The sequence below is a fragment of the Parus major genome, chromosome 7 (assembly GCF_001522545.3).
Source record: "Parus major isolate Abel chromosome 7, Parus_major1.1, whole genome shotgun sequence".
NCBI classification, from domain to species: Eukaryota; Metazoa; Chordata; class Aves; order Passeriformes; family Paridae; genus Parus; species Parus major.
Window position 1 is genome coordinate 29,757,284 of NC_031776.1, and position 18,709 is coordinate 29,775,992.

The 18,709-nt window shown below is 38.6% G+C and overlaps 1 protein-coding gene across 3 annotated transcripts in view; it reads right to left on the bottom strand.

Annotated features, from left to right (window-relative positions):
• Nucleotides 1–71: 71 nt before the first annotated feature.
• DPP10 (dipeptidyl peptidase like 10) overlaps nucleotides 72–18,709 on the bottom strand; it is a 433,150-nt gene continuing 414,512 nt past the window's right edge. For 2 of the 3 annotated variants that reach the window (XM_015635406.3, XM_015635405.3), the window contains exons 18-26: nucleotides 17,969–18,067; nucleotides 17,791–17,860; nucleotides 11,237–11,431; nucleotides 9,915–9,969; nucleotides 6,287–6,386; nucleotides 5,499–5,557; nucleotides 5,342–5,414; nucleotides 3,726–3,799; nucleotides 72–2,341 (exon numbers count right to left, since the gene is read on the bottom strand). In XM_015635406.3, the coding sequence (XP_015490892.1) occupies nucleotides 2,204–2,341; nucleotides 3,726–3,799; nucleotides 5,342–5,414; nucleotides 5,499–5,557; nucleotides 6,287–6,386; nucleotides 9,915–9,969; nucleotides 11,237–11,431; nucleotides 17,791–17,860; nucleotides 17,969–18,067 (863 nt within the window). In that variant the 3' untranslated portion in view covers nucleotides 72–2,203. The remainder of the gene's footprint in view (nucleotides 2,342–3,725; nucleotides 3,800–5,341; nucleotides 5,415–5,498; nucleotides 5,558–6,286; nucleotides 6,387–9,914; nucleotides 9,970–11,236; nucleotides 11,432–17,790; nucleotides 17,861–17,968; nucleotides 18,068–18,709) is intronic. The other variant, XM_015635407.3, reaches the window with a different exon arrangement.

The window sequence follows — 18,709 nt, forward strand, 5'->3', positions numbered from 1 at the left end:
TGGAACTGGGGCCTCATTTCCCATGGAACTGGGGCCTCATTTCCCGTGTCTGGCTAGGAGCAGCAGCAGTATTGTCAGGTCAGCGTTTATTAAGTGATGAGTGTAATTTATAAAATCACAAAGCAGCAGACCCAGCCAACAGAAGACTTGAAAACTCCACTCCTCCATGGCAAACAGGATTTGCAAAACCTTGTTTGAATTCTGCTCTCACTTTTTCTCTGTTGTTCTGTGTGATCTTACTGTAGTGCACATCGTAGCCCCCATAAATTATACCCTACCTACACTGCACATATGTTCTCCATATGTCCTATAAATACCACAAAGCAAAGCCATACTTTGTGGTGACACTGGGACCCAAACAAGATATCATTGCACATTAAAATTGTATTAAACTAATTGAAAAATAGTTGAACATTGCTAACAAAACAAGAGAAATACTAAACATTAAAAGACAAGAGACTTTTCAGTGTTCCATAAAACCACGCCTTTCAGACAAATTAATTATTTCCATCATAAAAAAAAAATCCTAACAGTGAAAGAAAACATTCCAGAAGGAAGTGATGAGTAAAAAAGCTTCAAGTGATTTTTCATTACATTAAAAACAATTCCCATTCTCATAAAATATGCAGAACTTTACATCTTAAATAGCATATTTACCTTCAAAAATTACTATATTTTTAGTCTTGCAAGAAATTAAACCTTAATTAGATAGGAAAGTATTTGGAATATATCCAGAAATAAAAAAACTACAGCTATTCCCCTCTAAGTGGCACAGCATCTGTCAGGAGTTTTCACATACCTTCAGGAAGATATCTCAAATTAAACCAATAAACTTGCTTTCTGTGATCAGAGTTAATATTCTGCAGACCCAAACTGGCTGCCTTGTTTATTTCATAGTTTCAATTTCTATTGCTGTACTTCACCCTGGCAAATAAATGGATGCATGAGGGGCTCACCCTCTGAATAAATAACAAAATCTAACCAGTCAGATCTTCCTTTGCCTCGAATGAGAAACATTTCATTCCTCTGTGATGCTGTTGAAACTAAATCTTGTTGCAAGAGACCGAATGAGCAGCCCTGGAATAAGAACTAAAGGTGTGTTTGAGCTACGTCACCACCTCGATGAACATCAGAATTACATCTGAGACCAGATGGGAGGAAAGGAAGATGCACTATACAAAATCTCTCTTCATTTCAGGAGCAAAGTATTACTCAATGGCATTATACATTGTTAATAAACTTTCTTTATCTGAAACTATAATTTAATATTTATGTATCTAATTTACATGTGACAAAGTAGCATATTCTAAAATTAGAGTGTAACCAGCAAACTATTAACTACTATAAACAATACCAAAACACAACTCAAACATATTTTAAGGAAACAATAGATACATTTTTGGAATGGGGAATGATTTCAATTGCAGATTATTGTTTTAAATACAGCTGTCAATTACATCTTGAAAAAATTTCTTCAAGCTCAGTAAGATTTTCTGCTTAGGGATTTGTGGGTATATACATAAAGACCAAGAGCACACCACCAAGAAGTCCCCTATTGGTTACTAGTAGGTACAGCAATAATTGTAAATGCTGAAATTGTGTGGGGGAAATAATTTTCAATATCCATGTTACATGATGCACTAGACAATATCCCCTTTGAGCAAAAACTAGAGAAAATATCGTGCCCTTTATTATCTCTGTGGTTTCTTACGTGTAATAGACAGCAGAAGAATTGCACTTATTGTAACATTACAGTGTTAGATTGCAGTTCACCTTTTAGAATATTAGTGGTGGTAATACTTATGATAGGTTGTGCCTTATGCAAAGATGAATAAAGATGTACATTTAAATTAAAAAACAAAAAACAACAGAAAACAAGCAACCACTTACAGAACCAACAGTGAGGCTTAACATAACAAACATGCACTAACCCTACACTTATGCAAAACTAAGTTCTTCCAGGAAACTGTAACCAACTGTTGACCTTCCACAAAGGTAAAGTTTTTGTCCCTTGGTAATAAGTTTGGACTTTGTAGTCGAATTCCAGTTTATTAGCTCATTGTCTGTAAATGTGCTGTTCCACTGTGGTATCCTTTAGCTGCCCTTGAGCTTCTGCAGAATCTGCAATCTTACAGTCACTTTTATTTAAGGTTTTATTGAGCCGCAGAGTAAGTCCCCTTCAGTACTACACAAATAGGCTTCCTTATTCATCCTCTTCAGGTTCCTGTGGTAAAATTGGTGTCTCCTCCTTTAAACAAGCACTAAAAAACCCAAGGATTGTGCTGTAAAGGTGATATTTGCTTTTCTCAGAAGCAATGTTATGACCTTCATCCGGGTAGATCTGGCAGAGGAGAAAGGAAAAAAAGTAAATAGCTTTTAAAGGCTTTTCAAATATTTAGGACTCTAATTTTCTTTCTCTGATCTTCAAAGTGTTTTAGATGACAACAGGATGATAACATTAGTTTTATGGCATCAAGAAAAGCTAATAAAACCCAAAGTAAGACTCACTCTCTTGGAATTTGAACTTAAATAAAACAAGCACTGCAGTGAGATCTGCAGAAGTGAAAAAATTTATATTCTCAGCCACTGTGCTTACAACAGTTTACTTTAGTTGGCATTTTCAATAGTGCCTAGGCATCCAAATCCCATTAACATCCACAAGGATTAATTACCTCATGCTTTTAGGGACCTCTCAATATTTCAGCTTCTAAGTGTTTAGCAAAAACCCATTTCATTCATATCTTAACCATCTTCCTATCTGGTCTAAAGCCCATCTCCTCTCCCTCCTAGGGTGGATATGGGCATTTTTATCTCTTAAAACAAATTCCACTGGGAATTTCTCCCAAGTGAGGCTGAGCAAACATTTGCAGGCTGAATGGAGAAATCCAGGCCTCAAGAAGAGAGACCTGAGGAGACCTGAGGCAAAAAGCTTCAGCTGCCTCCTCAAACCCAGGTTATCACATGTTACATGAGAATGTCTCTACAGGGCTCTTCTGGGAGAACTCTGTCACTCCTGCTTCTTCCTCTCTCCACAGGCCTTCACACCACCTCAGCTGAAACCACATGGGCAGCAGGAACAGATTCTACATTTAAAGTTCTTTTTCCTTCCTTAAGTGGCACCAGCCCCCTTCTTTCACATCCCCCCTGACACGAGCTCACACTCCAGTGCAAACCACAGGATCACCCTCAGCCCAGCAAGTCGGGGTTTGTGATGGCCAGTGAGCATCAGGAGAGTTTGGAGATACTGATTCAATCAAAACCCTCTGCCAGCAGCATCCATGTGCTCCAGGGGGGTCCCAGGCAAGCCTGTGCCTTGGCAGATGCTCTGTTGTGCCCTTTCAATAAATTTAAATGTTGAAAAGAAGGGGAAGTTACTCTCATTTGACCTGATACCTTTTCAGGTAAACAGGGACCCAAAGTACTGAAATCTCCATGTTACAAGAGTGCCCATGGATTCCAGAGCACTCTGTATAGAATTGTAGGATAAACAGGAAAAAAGAAAGATGAGAGAGAGGAAAAAGAGCCCAGGAGAATGACAAGATGATATAGCTCCTGACATCCATACAAACAGTGAGAAAAATGGGATTAAACAGAGCTCTAACTGCAAATTGAGGTAATACCTCACCCACTGTGTTGTGGTAGAGAGGGTCCTTTGCAGTGAAGAAATAGCAACAGGAGGTTAAATATTCAACTAAGTTTATAGGAAAAGTTCCAGGTGCACGTACCTGCATAGTGTAATTAGCCCCAGCTTTTATTAGACGCTTAATTAGTTCTGCTGAATGCTGGAAGTGAACTTTAGCTGCAAAAAAATCATTTGATATTATTAGAAACAGCTACATTAATATGAGATACTTATCTGTTACACAGCTTTGGCTGAAAACATTTCCAGGCTCTGGGTGTGTAGCTGATAATCTCTAAGGCCACCAGCAAGAGAAGAGGGTGTTACAGCAGAGGTTTTGGAGAAGGAGCTGGCAGCCCCAGGGGAAGTCTCACTTTCCAGACACTTTGTGAGGACTCCTCTGTTTACCCTTAATTTACATATCCTGTGGCAGCTTAGAGATGTGTGAAACCATTCTGTTTGAACATTGTGGCATCTTCTAATTTGCTTGAAGGGAAGCACACTGCATTTTCTACTGCTTGCACGGGGTCATTACACCCCACTCTTCTTTAGGCAATGGACTTTCTGGAACCTATCAGTAACCCAACCTTTGTGTGCCAAAACCATGATCACCATGTCCTAACCCTGCAGAGTTTAGGCTGCAAGTGGGCTGGGCAGTGTCACTGGATGTGATATATTGAGCAGGGGCAGCAAACAATCACACTCCCAGACCAGAGCACAGACATCTCAGACATTGCTCAGACATCTATCAGAGCCCCAGTTCCCTCTGGTGCTAGGTTCAGAGGGGCAGAAATTGCTGCTGCCTGCTGCAATCAGTAAAGCCTGAGCCCCTCATGCCTGCTCAGGCACACAATATATTTTCATCCCCCTCCCTGTGCTCTGGGGAGAAGCACTGGACAGGGTTTGCACCCCTCTAACATGGGTTTGGCAAAGTCAGGGTGACAGGCTGGCACTATGGGCACTGTCACCTCAGCTAGTGAGAGGCACTTCTCCCTTCAGACTGAGAAAGAAACCTTGTATTATCCCACATCCACCAGAAAATGCTGGGAAGGAAGCAGGCACGTCAGTCTCTATAGAGCAGCTGTTTGCATCACTGTAATTTGTGCCTGCATCAAAGCTCATTCTTTAGACATCAGTTAAGAAAGTTCAGAAGAATACACTGCAGTGAAATCTGCAATTACAAATTATCTCAATTGATGTGTCTTATGATTCCATCTAAAGTGCTAAAACTTATCCTGTGTAACTCATTCTCTGTCTTAATCTACTGCTAAAAGTATTGGTGCTATTAAAATGTTCTGTGTAGCTTCAGTTTCTGAAGGTTTGGCAGTACCTTGTAATTAATTAGATGAAAAGATTAACTTCCCATTTGGTGATGTGCTCCACCAGCTGTACTGATAATTCTGCAGAATTTATATGAACTTAAAACAACATTAAAAATGTATGTTGTTCTATTAATAATACATGTAATGCCTTTCACTAGCAACACAGTGGTCCACATGATTTAAACAAATTAAAGCATACAGCACCTAAAAGGTGCAAATCCTCAGCAAAGAAAAGCGTCACCAGTTCAGAGTTAGAAGTGACAGCTGAAACAAAATTAAAAAATCTTATCAGAGGCAAAGTGAAACTGCAAATGTACCTGCTGGGTGTGCCCCATCAGCCCTTGAACATCTGCCTATTAGAAGCTCTGACTCCAAATTAGTTGCATCTGTAAATACTCACCATCAGCTGTCCCATGAACTATTAGCAAATCCACTTCTTTTAAACCATGAAGATTGTGTAATACACTGGATGCCTAGGGAACAAACACAGAGCTGTAATTCAATTGTGTTTTAAGAGTAAAATGGTCACTTTAAGTTACTTATTTATGCTGACTTACCTGATAGGTAATTTCATCTTTTGATGGAATCCCAAGGTACCTTTCTGAAAAGGCTGATGCTGTAAAAATTAAAAGAACCCCTAAAAACCTTGTCAATTTCAAGTTATTTCTATTTTAAAACTCATAATTTCTGACCTAGAGTCAGAAGCTGTTTAAGCCATGAAGTTGAGATGTTCATTTAGAGACACAGAATGTACAATTTTGATCTACTATCTAAACCCACTTTTTAACAACTAAAAAAAGAAACCAACCAAAAATCAACCAACTCCCCTCATAAAATAATACAAACCCCAACTCCAACCAACAATAAACCCAAACCCAAAAGAAAACACAAGCTAAAACCCAAATGAAAGTCCAACAGACTATTACAGTAATCTGGTCTGATTTCCTGTGTACCACAGTTCACAGCCTGTGCCCAAAACTTCACATTCAGAACAAAATAACCTGTGACTGAATGACAACACGGCTGATATTGTAGGGAACTCACTGCTAACCTTAAAGGATTTCTTCCTAATACAAGACTTGATTCATGCTGATATACATAAAGGATTCTTAGGAAACGAGGTAACTGCAAAATCAGAGCTGTCAATAATACCATGTCTGCTGTGGGTTTTGGGGAACCATCCCAGTGTCAGCTTTACTTTCATTTAAAGAAGAGACCAAGACAGTGAGGTGGAATCTCACTAACATTGTTACTTTATCTGCCCTTAGCTGAAATAAATATCAGCTCCATGAATAAGAGTTATTTTGAATGAGCTATCACACAGGTTTGGGCAGGGAACACTCACCATATAACTTCATATCTGTGATTGGTGCCACCACAGCTCCACACTTGAAGAGACGCTCGCTGGATTTCAGGACCATCGATGTAATGTAGCCACCGTACCCCTAACAATTGGATTGAAATTTGATTTATGTCATTCTAGCAAGAATGAAGCTAAAGGCCACAGTGGTATCTTATTTACAGTTTAAGGATGCATAAAGATCTCACTGGCCTGGTCATGACTTTTAATCTATACAGCTAATAACAACGAGTGATGCAAATTTCTTCACCATCTCCAAAGTCTAAGACATCTCTCCTGGAAGAGCTGATACCAGCAAGTCAGAAAACCTTTGTGAAAGCTTTAACTTGAGACCACAGATTTCCTTGAAATGACAATGGCAATCCATTTCTGTATACCTCTAATCATTCTAGACTCACAGAAGATGAAATTCTGAATTGTGGCACCTGGAATCGATGATTTTCTCTTATATTATGGGCTCCTCAAATTTCTCTACTTGCCATCTTTGTTTTCCTGTCATCACTACTGAAAAATTGGTATTTCTTCAGGTATTTTTTGCTGTTGGTTTGAGTTTGGCACAACACACTTCAGGAAGACAAAATTATCCCATGACAGAGAAAATATAATGCAAAACACCAGCTGATCCAAAAGAAGATTATGCATCAAGTGCTTACAGTTTTCTTATGGACTTTTACGAATGCTGCCTGCTCCTTTTTTTCATGTACAAATATTTATTGAACAGATGATTTCTATGGAAGAATGGTAATATCTGAAACCCCTCTAACCTTATTTAAGAAATACAAGCACAGAGGTTTCCTGTTCTTTGCAATCAATCCATATTAAGTGGGAGTGGACACACTGAAGAAAATACCAAATAGGAGCTGGATTTTTAAAGGAGTGTGAAGAGCTGAGTTATTCCTTTCCCATACAAATTTGAGCCCAGGAGGCCAAGAGCAACCCAGATCTGTTCATGTGCTGGAGTAGATTTCACCTAAGACAGAATTTCTGAGCAGGTGCCTGTAATTTGTATAATTCAAAGAGTTTAAGAGAATAGCAACTTTCCTCTGCCTCTGGGTTTTCTCTGCTTTTTCTTTTGTTTAATATTCTGTTTGCGTCTTTCCCAGTAGCTCCACAGCACAATTTTAATCCAAGGATTGGTATTGCCAGGTTGTTTATTATTTATTCCATGTTTTCATTAAGAGCTTGTTTAACTCTCCTGGGAGTTTCTTCCCTTTGTGCCTGTGCCCTTGCTTCCAGCCAGGCTTTCCAGGACAAAAACACTACAGAGTGATTTTTTTAGAAATTCTTAGAAGCATTTCACAGTGACATTGCTGTTCCATACTCCCTGGTGCAAGAACATGTGGTGCCTCACTCATCTGCTGGGTTTCTGGGGTTACAGCCTAATTGCCACATTTTCAAGGAAGATGTTGGCTCTAGAATTGCAATTCATTTTTAAACTCTCTGTTCACATCCATGAATAAAACCACAAACTCCATGGAGCCACACTTGTCTGTCTAACAGGTCAGAAAGGCCCTTGGAGCCTGCATCACTTCGGCTCACCCCCCTCACTGAGAGAAGCAAGGGGGCACTGGCAGATTTTCCCCACTGTCACTTTCTGGACAGTTTCTTACTCTTGTGCCTCACTGACATCACTAATTGTGAAAAGAATTTTACTTCTGTGTAGTTCTGAAACCTCTTAAAGAGCTCCTTGAAAGTGTGCATAAGTCCAGATTTATGAGATCAGCATTAAGCCATTCCAAAGCCAACTTATTTTCAAGCAAAGTGCATATTCTGTTTCCATCAGTAAAGCAAATTTAATGCATAGAAAGAAAAAAAACCCAACTTGTTTTCCTACCACGTTCTTGTTGTGATAAAAAAGAAATGAGTTTTAAAGTAGATTTTTAATCGACTCTAAAACAGAGTGGAGGAAAATACAATTAACCCTAAGAAGCTGTTAAATAGATTTTTTTTTTATTATTAATTATAAAACTGACTTTCAAATTTTATGATTTTTTTTTTCTTTTGACAGTAAAAAAACAACTCTGAAAAGTTAACTTGGGAAGGGGAAATTTCCCTGAATTCAAAGCAGTGTTGAAAGCTTATTGAATTTCCCACTCTTCATTCCTCAACACTGCTTTCAGAAAACAAATGCAGGAACAATCAATAGCATTTTGTGAAAGAAAAGAAATTTGGGAGTGGTTTTTGGCAGATATATAAAGCCATGGTTCCATGCATGCCCTTCGGTTACTGTCTCATCACATCTCTCTTAGGAAAAAAGATACTGATGAATCTCTGACAGAAAACAACTGGGAATTTTCAAGTAGCAATGAAAAGCATTTCTGCAGTCAAAGCCAAGCAATTCTGGATGCTTAGGGATTTCATTCCAGAAACAGCATTTTCCATCAAATGTTTGAAAGAGGAAGAGGATATGGAGAAATGTTGACACTTCTACATTTACTTCTATGTGTACTTTTATATACATTGGTAACAGGCATTAAAACCTGAACAGAAGTGTGTGCCACCATCACCTGCTGGATGAAACTGGCCCTGCCTGTGCATCCTCTGCTGAAAAATCTCTGGCTGCTCCCTTACAACCCAAATAGTGGCTTTGACCCTAGTGAAATTCTTGCAATGAGAGTTTCTTTCTCAGCTCAAGGACTGCAGCAGGAGCTCAGAGCTTTGAGGAAGGTCATGTTCATGTGAAATGCTAATAACAGTCACAAACATCAGCCAGCCCTCAAAATGCTACCATGCAGGAGGTAAATGTCAATCTCCTCATCCTGCATCCAGACAGGCTGAGACAGGCAGGTTAAATGACTTGCCTGAGGCTGTGCAGCAACTCAGCAGCAGAGTGAGAACTAAGGCACTTCACAGTGAAACACATGCTGCTCCTTAAAGTGATGACTGGGGGGTACTTGATCAGGGGTTGTTGCTGCTTTGAGCTCAAAGGCAGAAAACAGCTTCATTTTTAATACAAAAAAAAAATCTTAAAAAAATTTAAAAGGTTGCACATGCCGGTTCAGAGATGAAGCAGCAGTAGAGTGGTGTTTCTAATTGCTGCTTTTTAATAGACATCAGTAAAATGCTGTTTAGTTTGCCACTAAAAGTTGAACCTTTCCCTTGTTGCATCTCGTGCTAGGGGCAATGACATGCAGCTGATAAAACAGCCAAGGCAAGATTTCTCACTGGTGCAACAAGGAACTTGCTGACAGCACCACAGGGTAGGTGCTCAGCTAAGCTCAAGGGTCAGTAAAACATGCAGATATAAAACCTGTATTTTATAGGACAACATTGTCAATTTAACTGCAGCCCAAATATAAAATTGTAAGAAAGAAGCCTTCACAAAAACTAAGTCCCTATGAAAATTTTATAAAGAAAGCAGAATTTTTAACAAATACTTTCTCCTTCAGATTCTGAAATGCAAACAGTGTTATACCATAAAACTGATTTTATTGACTTAACTACTCATTCTGAGAAAAAAAATACTGCACAGAACAAACAGTAAATTATAGATCACTTTTTCCCCATTTTAATAACTGAAATTGTCCTAGGAAAATATATAAATATATTTGTTTATGAACTGACAGCACTTTCTTAAAGAATCATGATATAGCCTGCTATTTTTGCACATTACCTTTCCAAATATACCCAGCCTCTTAGGATCAATGAAGGGCTGTTTCAGAAGTGATCTGAAAGGAAAAAAAGGTTTTTAATTTTGGCAAAATGTAAAATGGTGGATTTTACTTTCTGAATATAGTATGTAAAGAACTTTAATTATTTGTGCATTAAAGAATTGACAGACATGGAGATCAGGTAGAAGAAGAATTATACCCATACAAGTAGCACTGCACTGGGAAATGTGATTTCTTTCCTAATTGCTTTTTTATAAGGTAAACAGTTGGTGTTTGGCCCCTCTCACCTAATTTTGATATCTGAATTTAAGCATCTTGTCTAAATTATCCATTTACATCTGCTTTTCAGTTAATGGAGAGAGGAGAGATAATATTTAGCACTCCTACACATGATGGAAACTTCTCTCAGTCTGGGGAGGATCATCCTTCAGAAGTGCCAGGATTTTCCACTTAAATGACAGGCTTGGACCAGGTGCCTAGCACTGGCTAAAGGAGGCTAAGATCAATGGAGCTTCTTGAATCTAGATAATTATACAAATAATTAATTCTCTCATCAAGGCACTCATCATCTATGGTGAATTTTATATAGAAAGGACAGAATAACCTGAGGGGAAATATCAGACACAGCTGCTTATTCATGGAATGGTTGAAACATTGGCCTCTCTCAAAAGAATTAAAAATATCTGGCTTAAAATCTGTCTTTCCCTGGGAAACCCCAGAAAAGTCCATCCAGACCTTGGTATGAGCCATTTTGACACGTGCACCCTGAGTAAGGAGTGTTGTCAAAGCTATACATGACAACTCCACAGACAGAAATTACTCTTTTTTGCAGCTGGTAGGCTTATATCAGTCTAAAAATGATAATGAAAATGAGAAATAAGAGGCAGTTTTCAAAATTTTGCTCTCATTTACACCATGAGAATGCCACTTGCTCTGTGTGATTACTCCAGAGCTCTGTGGTGGGAATGAGAGCAGTTTCCTATGGTACAGACCTAAAATATTGTAACATAATGCATTTATATGCTAATGTGGACAGCAAGAAGTTTACCTACAGAATACAGACAAGTATGAATTAGCTCAAGTGGCATATTTGGATTGCACAGAGCAGGACAGCTTTACCAAAGAGAACCAACTCAGAGAAAACCCCACAAACACCTCTTTGATTTTTCACTTGCTGTTTGTAATGGAAGGATTACAGCTGCAATATTTGCAACTCATTAAAAACCAAACATTAACAATGCAGAGAAAACATTCTGGGCAGTTTTAGTCCAAATGCTCGTTCAGGTGGAGGCAGGGTGAAAGAGAGGAGTTTGCACATACGTACTCTACAGCTGCTATTTGGTCCTTCACTTCCACTGATCCTAAGCATCGATGGACCTCCTGTAGGATCTTGAGGCCTTGAAATCCACTCCCTCTGCCATCAAATCGAGCTACGATGACATTATCAGAGTTGACAAGCACTGAGTCCCAGTCAATGTGAAACTTATCTGTAACCAACTGGCTGCCTGGAGCTTCATCACTGCAAATACCAACACACCAGACACAAACGAAGACTATTGACAATGTGATGCGCTGTGCCGAGCTCTGATATTTTATTTAACCTACGTGGCAGAGTTCAGTTGGTTATGCAACCCTGCTGAGCTACTGTCACTTCCATCAATACCGTCCCATTAGGGCTGCACGCCCTGCAGCAAAGTAATTTCTTTAACTTTATAACCGCTGTGCGGCGGCGCTGCCAATACCTGAACACACTCTGTTGAAGGGCACGGAAAATTAAAGCAGGTAGGGCTGTTTATAATAAAGTGAAGGGAAAAAAATCCCAAACATAATCGGTAACGGCTAGCTCGGTTCTGAGGAGGCTCATGCAGAATTTGCAAAGTCTCACTGAACACACATAAAGGTAAAATTCATTCAGCACCCTATTACCGTTCTGCAGGATATACAATACTATTAAGAAGGATGTCATCTGAGAAAACAAAAATAATTGCATTATTGTATCTTTGAATAGATTTTTTGAAATAGAGTACAAAGAAGACTAAAGCATACACTGGAGAAAATTATATTTTCTCTATCCAAATTCATAGGAAGCAACGCATGCAGGCAGGAGTGATAAGTCTATTTTATGACCAAGAAAAAAAAAAAAGGTGTTTTACAGCACAAAAGGTGAAATAGAATGGGAGAATATAGTTTCTAGAAGAACAATAAGATTTTCCATTGAAGCCAAATACACTATTTTCCTTTCAAAGAAAATAAAATGTCAGTTTTAAAAGGGAAGTTTGTCATTATTTTCCCCCAAGATAAACACAGAATAAAAGAACATGCTACCATGAAGTTGTACAAAATGCAAAATAGTTCTAAGCAGGCTGCATCTGCCAGTGGAATGCAAATTAAAATGTAAAAGTGTCTGTGCTGGCTTATGGAAATTAAATTGGATGGTCTGTGGGAATATCCTGTCTAAGGTGAAAGAAAGATGAAGACAGAAATTATTATTTTGCCAAATAGACTTATGTAAACCCTGGAGAGGAAAGAGATAAAATATCCTACAATAAGTCCTGTCTTTTAAATACAATAACATGCTGATTCAGTATCTGGCTGTGGATAGCACAGACCATCTTCAAGGTAATCACTCAGTTAATTAGCAAGCATATGATGAACGTGTGTGTTCTCAAATTCAGTCAGACCTATCTATTTAGTTGCTATATCATGTACTGAAATCAGGATTATTACTTGGTTACAGACTCAGCCACAACATGTTATGCTTGATTTACCATTATCTTGGACATCAGGTTTAGGCTTGGCTTTACAAGAAGAAAAGAAGGGCAATTTTTGGTGTGCTTAACCCATTCAGTTGTGATTACACTAATTACTAACACTACGAAGCAATGAGTCTGGAAATTCTGTCAAGTGAGCTCTGCAGAAAACACACAATTCAGGAAATATCTATTAATTATTATTTGCAATAAGGAGCAGAGCAATATTTCCAATTTCTGCTCATTGAATGAGCAAGGTTTCCAGAAGCACTGCACATTGAAACAGATGTTTTCACAATGTATTTATCATTACTTTCAATAATAGGAGCCTCAGACCAGACACAATTATTTGTAAGTTCTTCCAACTTTCCACAATATTTCAGAAATATCCATGTTTGACTAGGTACCTTTCCAACAGATTAACACATTCCATGTAAGTGAAAATGTCATGAGTCAGCCTGCTTTCCTCCCTTTAAATATGAGAGCAAAGCTAATCCAGTGTTCACATTTCATTGATATGTGTTCTGTATCTAGGTTATACATACATCTGGTGCCTATAGATATAGATATCTTGTATTTTTAGACACTTAGGAATAGGAGAAGAGCCATTACAGTTATAAGCCCTCGCTAAGCCAGCTGCTTAAAACCAGAAATTGCTTTAAATCAAAGGTGATTACCACAATGAATTTCCCCAGTAAAGAAGAAACAACAAACAGAACCTCAGCCAGTTTCTCAGTGGAGGAGAACTGACAGTGATGGTTTCTCAAGCTCCTTTTTTGGAGGTCATAGCTGGGCTACTTTTGGGCTCAGAGTTTAAACACTACACATCATCCAGCCCTGCATGATGGGTTCTTTGATGTACTGCTTTAGGAAGCAATTTTCCAGTGGCTAGTTTATTTCAATAATGTCCATGTAAGTAGTCAGTGGTAAGCATTTCAATTATTTCCATTGAGGTACATCTCAAAATTCCCATTAGCACTAAAAGGTCTCTCTACTCTTTAGCTATAAAATGATATTGAGTATCTGAGGTGTGTTTCTGTCCTCCACAGAGAGACAGCAGACATATATTTCCCAATACTTGCATTATGCCTCTTTATATTTCTTTTATTCTTTCAATGGCTTGTTCTCAAAGCTGCACAGAAGATTCCCTTTCCAGCCCTACTGTCCTGTCTCGCTATCAGAGTGCATTCACTGGGGGCATAAACAGGTTTGATTATTTGTGCAAGGCCTAAAACTTTCATCAGTTCAAAACCAGGTAAACCAAGTCCTGCTTATGATCAAAATATAATAAAACAAGTAAACAAATAAACAAACAGAAACCTCTCAGAGACAATTCACTGCTACTTTGAAGAATACTCAGGGTTTTTTCCCCCTCAAATAACAGGACAATCTTTCCACTGATTCAGTTTTACAATATCAGCTTACATATTGGACAACTTTAAATGGCATTAAATAATAGATACTGATATTTAAGATACATTATCTACATATCTGAAGGAATGAGGTTAATTACGATCAAAGAAAAATAAAGAATGATTACCAACTCTGATTTTATTACCCAGATTAAATGCCAGAGTCTTTACTTAATCATTTCCTGTGTGTTACCAAGAAGTGTATCTTCCAACTTTTTTAATGAGTAAGGTGAACCATAATGAGGAAATCAAAGATCTGAAATTTAAACTTTGATCTTAATTATATAGAAAAGAGATGGTAATCACTTTTTCAGGCAATTACCGTGCAGCTCTCTAATATATAGCTACACTGTGTGTACTACATCAGAAGGAAACTGAGTGTGAACTGTTATCAGTGGTTTAGGAGAACAAATGGAAGAAAGTGTTTTAATCTATTTAACATTTTATGGGCTACTCATCACAATTCTGTAAAGAAAAAGGGTGCCAGCCAACATAACTGGTTTTTACATGAGACCTGTTAGACAGTCCAGCCATACAGATGGACATAAATTTTAACACAGCAATACAATGAGCTACTATTTGAGTACTGCAGCTTGCTTTGCAGCTGCTAATGGATGAATGTTCACACAATCTTTATGCTGATGGTTACAGCATAATCAGGTCCTGGTCCTTAAGTTGAACTTGTGTCTACATGGAACCGTGCTCAGTTCAGGCCAGATTCCTCTGGTGCAAGCTTCCTTCCAGGATTCAGCCTTAACACTCAGGCATCAGGGGGCCATGTGCAGCTCAAATTTACCTGCAGACATCCCAGCATGAATACAGAAGTCTTTTCATAGCCATGCACCTTTGAAATGGCTACTAGATTTCAGTGATTTGAAAAAAAACCCAAAAATAAAATAAAATAAATCCATCCTTCCTTCCTTCCTTCCCTCCTCCCCTCCTTCCTTCCCTCCTTCCTTCCTTCCCTCCCTCCTTCCTTCCCTCCCCTTTTCCCTCTTCAAAGTGCACTTTGAATCACCACTGAGATGGAAAGCAAACCCCACTTCTGTGTTAATACTCCACTTTTCTGTTCTTATATCCTCTGGTTTTATATTTCCAAGTGCATGTTGCCTGGATCAAGATGTTTTATAGGATCTCCTTCCCAAAAAAATGGACATGTAATTAAACCAACATTCTTACCAAGGACACAGGTAAGCATTCATGTTCAAAGGCTTTTCTCTCAATAGCTGGAATATGATGATAATCATATCACAGCTGAGAATGGAAGAAAGCAAGCAGGGGCAGCTGAACAGTACAAAAGACAGCACTTGTTATCAGCCCCCAGTTCTCATCTAACGCTGCTGGCAGTAGGAACAGGGTGTTTCTCCATCAGTCCCAACAGTACCACTCAGGACTCAGAAAAGTCAAGTATCTGGGAAATGATATCATCTACACAACTAATCAATGTTCCCTATAAAAGCTACATGTTCTCCTTGGACCTGAATACTTTTCTCTTTTTTTTTAAAGTAGTACTTCTGGTCATGAAATAAACCTTAGGATGTCAATTTGGAGCTGTGTGGGTCAAGAAATTACCCCCTATACGCCCACAGATATCCAACTGTTCCTTCTCAAGAGCTAGGCAGAATTTATTAAGCTCAAATAATCATCCCACAAGGGAACCTCCCGTAACTTCAGTGACAGTTTGCAGTTTTATATTTCATTTGGGGACCTCTTTAATAGAAAAAGGGATTGCTGGCAACCTTAGCTTTAAGTCTGTAAAAAGCTGCTGAAGAAATACAGCTTAATGTAACTTCTTTTTCTTCTAGGGAAGAGGAGGACACAAAACAAGCTACAGTACATGAGCCAAGACAGATTTAAAATTTTCAGTTTCATATTTTCACTAGTGTATAGGGTTTTCTAAAAATATCCCCTGTGCTAAAGCTAGCATTGAGAATTCAGTATTGCAAAGATAAAAATCTGAGCTAAAAGAACCAAAGTCTTTATACTGTAAATGTAGATACAATATGTTTTTGTAGTTTAATGACTTTCCTTTTTATCCCACATGCCTACCATAAAAAACCCCAAAACAATTATAAAACATATCCATACAGCAGAAATAGTGTGACCTGGCCACACTATTTGCTCACTGGATACCAACAACTTGGGTAAGTTTAAATTCAGACCCTGCCTCTTCTCATTTCTTTAGACTCTTCATATTGAAAATCTAACCAAAATAGTATTTTCTTTAGCTTTTTTTTCTCTTTTCCTTTATGCTATGATTTCTGGCCTTGGACTTCTCAGGTTTCTGATCTTTCCCTTCTGTCTTCTCTCAGTTCTACACGAGTTTCTAACCCCATCTTTTCCCACAGCTGTATATGGCAGATGATGTATTTACTAGGACACTTGAAAAGGGGAGTGCTGCACTGTGAACACCTTTGTGTTCCCTTGCTCTCAGAAACAGGAATAAGCACAAGTGTTCCCAAGTCCCTGCAGCGCTGCTGGGGTCAATTCACGGAGCCACTTTGCCTTTGGCACTCGTATAAGAGCTGCTTAAAATATAATCATGCCTCCAAGATCATGCCAGGAAATGCTGCAAAGATGAAATAAAATCCATGTGTTCTGTTTTCCAGAAGAAAAGAAAAATATGTTTGTGAGTCTATTAAAGCAGAGAGCTTCCACAACTGCAGATAATTATAACTGAAAATTCTGAGTTTTAAAACACAAACCAGGCTTAGAAATAAGCAGGCTTGTGCCTTTCTGTCCTGTTTTCTGATCTGAGCAGAAGAATTTGGGATCATTCTCAGGTCTATAAACACCTCACATCCGACAAGGATCTGTGCTGTCACTGAGGGGAGAGCTGCTCCAGGTGACACAGCTCAGTAACGTGGCATTCTCATGACTTTAGCAGCCCACTCCTACATGAAATTCCCATCAGTTCTTTCCAGCTGGGACTGGAAGAAGCTCTGTAGGTCCAGGAAAGCTCTCTCCACCCGTGCTGAGTTTGGGTGGAGAAAGGAGTGGTGCCCTGAGCTGGCCATCACCACTTTTCCCAGGGAGGCTTCAAGCACACTCATGACTCTGTTCTTTTCCTCTGCTACACATGTGCAGACACACAACTTCAAGGCTGACTCTCCCTGCAAGAAACACACACCCCATCTCCTTTTAAAAGAACAGCACAGGTTTCCAGGGAACACCATCTTCCTCCCATGCAGCTTTTCTACAAAAATCAACAGACTTTGGATCATGCCTATCATCATGCCTTCAACCACCGATGATCAAAAGGAACTTTTATTTCATTCTGATGTTCCTAAAAGCAGTTTTGCTTCATCCATCTCAACTGAGAAGCTCTGGAAGCTCTACTCATTCCTCTCAGGGATAAAAAGGAGCACATGCTCTGAGTGAGATCCTGTGGGCAGGATCAGTCAGGGTCCAGGAAACACCGCAGGGCTACTTGAAGCTACACCATCGGAAACATCAGTGCCTCCCAAACATGAAAGTACAGCAAAGCACAGTCAGGTCTGACTAGCTCAAAAAAACCCCAGGCATCTCTACCAGACAGCACCTGTCACAAAATCTTCCCAAGAACAAGCCTTTTGATTTCTCAACCCAAATCCATGAGATATTTTTTTCCTACAAAAGGAACAAACAAACAAACAAACAAAAATCTAATTTCAGATTTCAATATTTTCTGTGAAGTACTTCTTTATTATTTTGAGTGTTTCCAAACAGATACTTACATTATTAATAGAAGGGCATACTGGTTTCGATCCGTGAAATCTTTTGGCAGTGACAACTGTAACGGGAATTCTTTTAAGAAAAGAGCAAAACATTAAAGGCTGGTAGTTACACAGATGAAAAACAGTAACATTGTAAGAAAGCTTTTGGCTTGCTAAAATAAAATTTTGCCAGATTTACCGTAGTCCTCAATGTGAAGCATTTTGATTTCAGTCTTGTAACTCTTTTTCTTAAAAACAACTTCTTTCAACACAGGGTTATTTTCCAAAATATAAAACTCTAAAAAAGCAAGAAGAAAAACCATGTTGAAAGGCATGGAGAATCATCACACCAGAGATAAATCAAGATTCAAAAAAAGAGAAAAAGAGACAAACGTGCAATGATCTTGCAAATTAAAGCTTGCAATTAACCTCACAAATTAATTCTTTCTGTAAATACTTTTTTTATAATGCAACTACTTTTCAATTCCGAAAGATACACATCCAGATCATTTTTCTGGCAGTCTTTGTTTTCATTAAGCACTACCAAGGAAATTTCTGATGACCATCATGAACATCAGCATCTCTGACAAATCCTAACAGCAGCTGTTGCAGCACAAGGCTGCTCTGCTGGGCAAGATCCTACATCTCATGCAGGCATCCTTTTCCCCAACATTACCTATTCCAGGGCAATATTTAGCCAGCACAATTAATGTCCTCATTTATCTTCTGCACTTCAGCCAAGAGCAAGACCATCAGCTTGGTTTAAAGCTGCAGACTAATTTGAAGCAACCCTTTTACCCAGGAAAGAATGACTAATTTGTTGGTTTTATTTTTGGGGTTTTTTTTAACTCAAATTACCGATCTTGCTTCCAAAATTTAGGTTTTTTTAATTAAATAATAAACTCTTCACTTAGGGCCAAAACAGATAATCTGAGGAGAA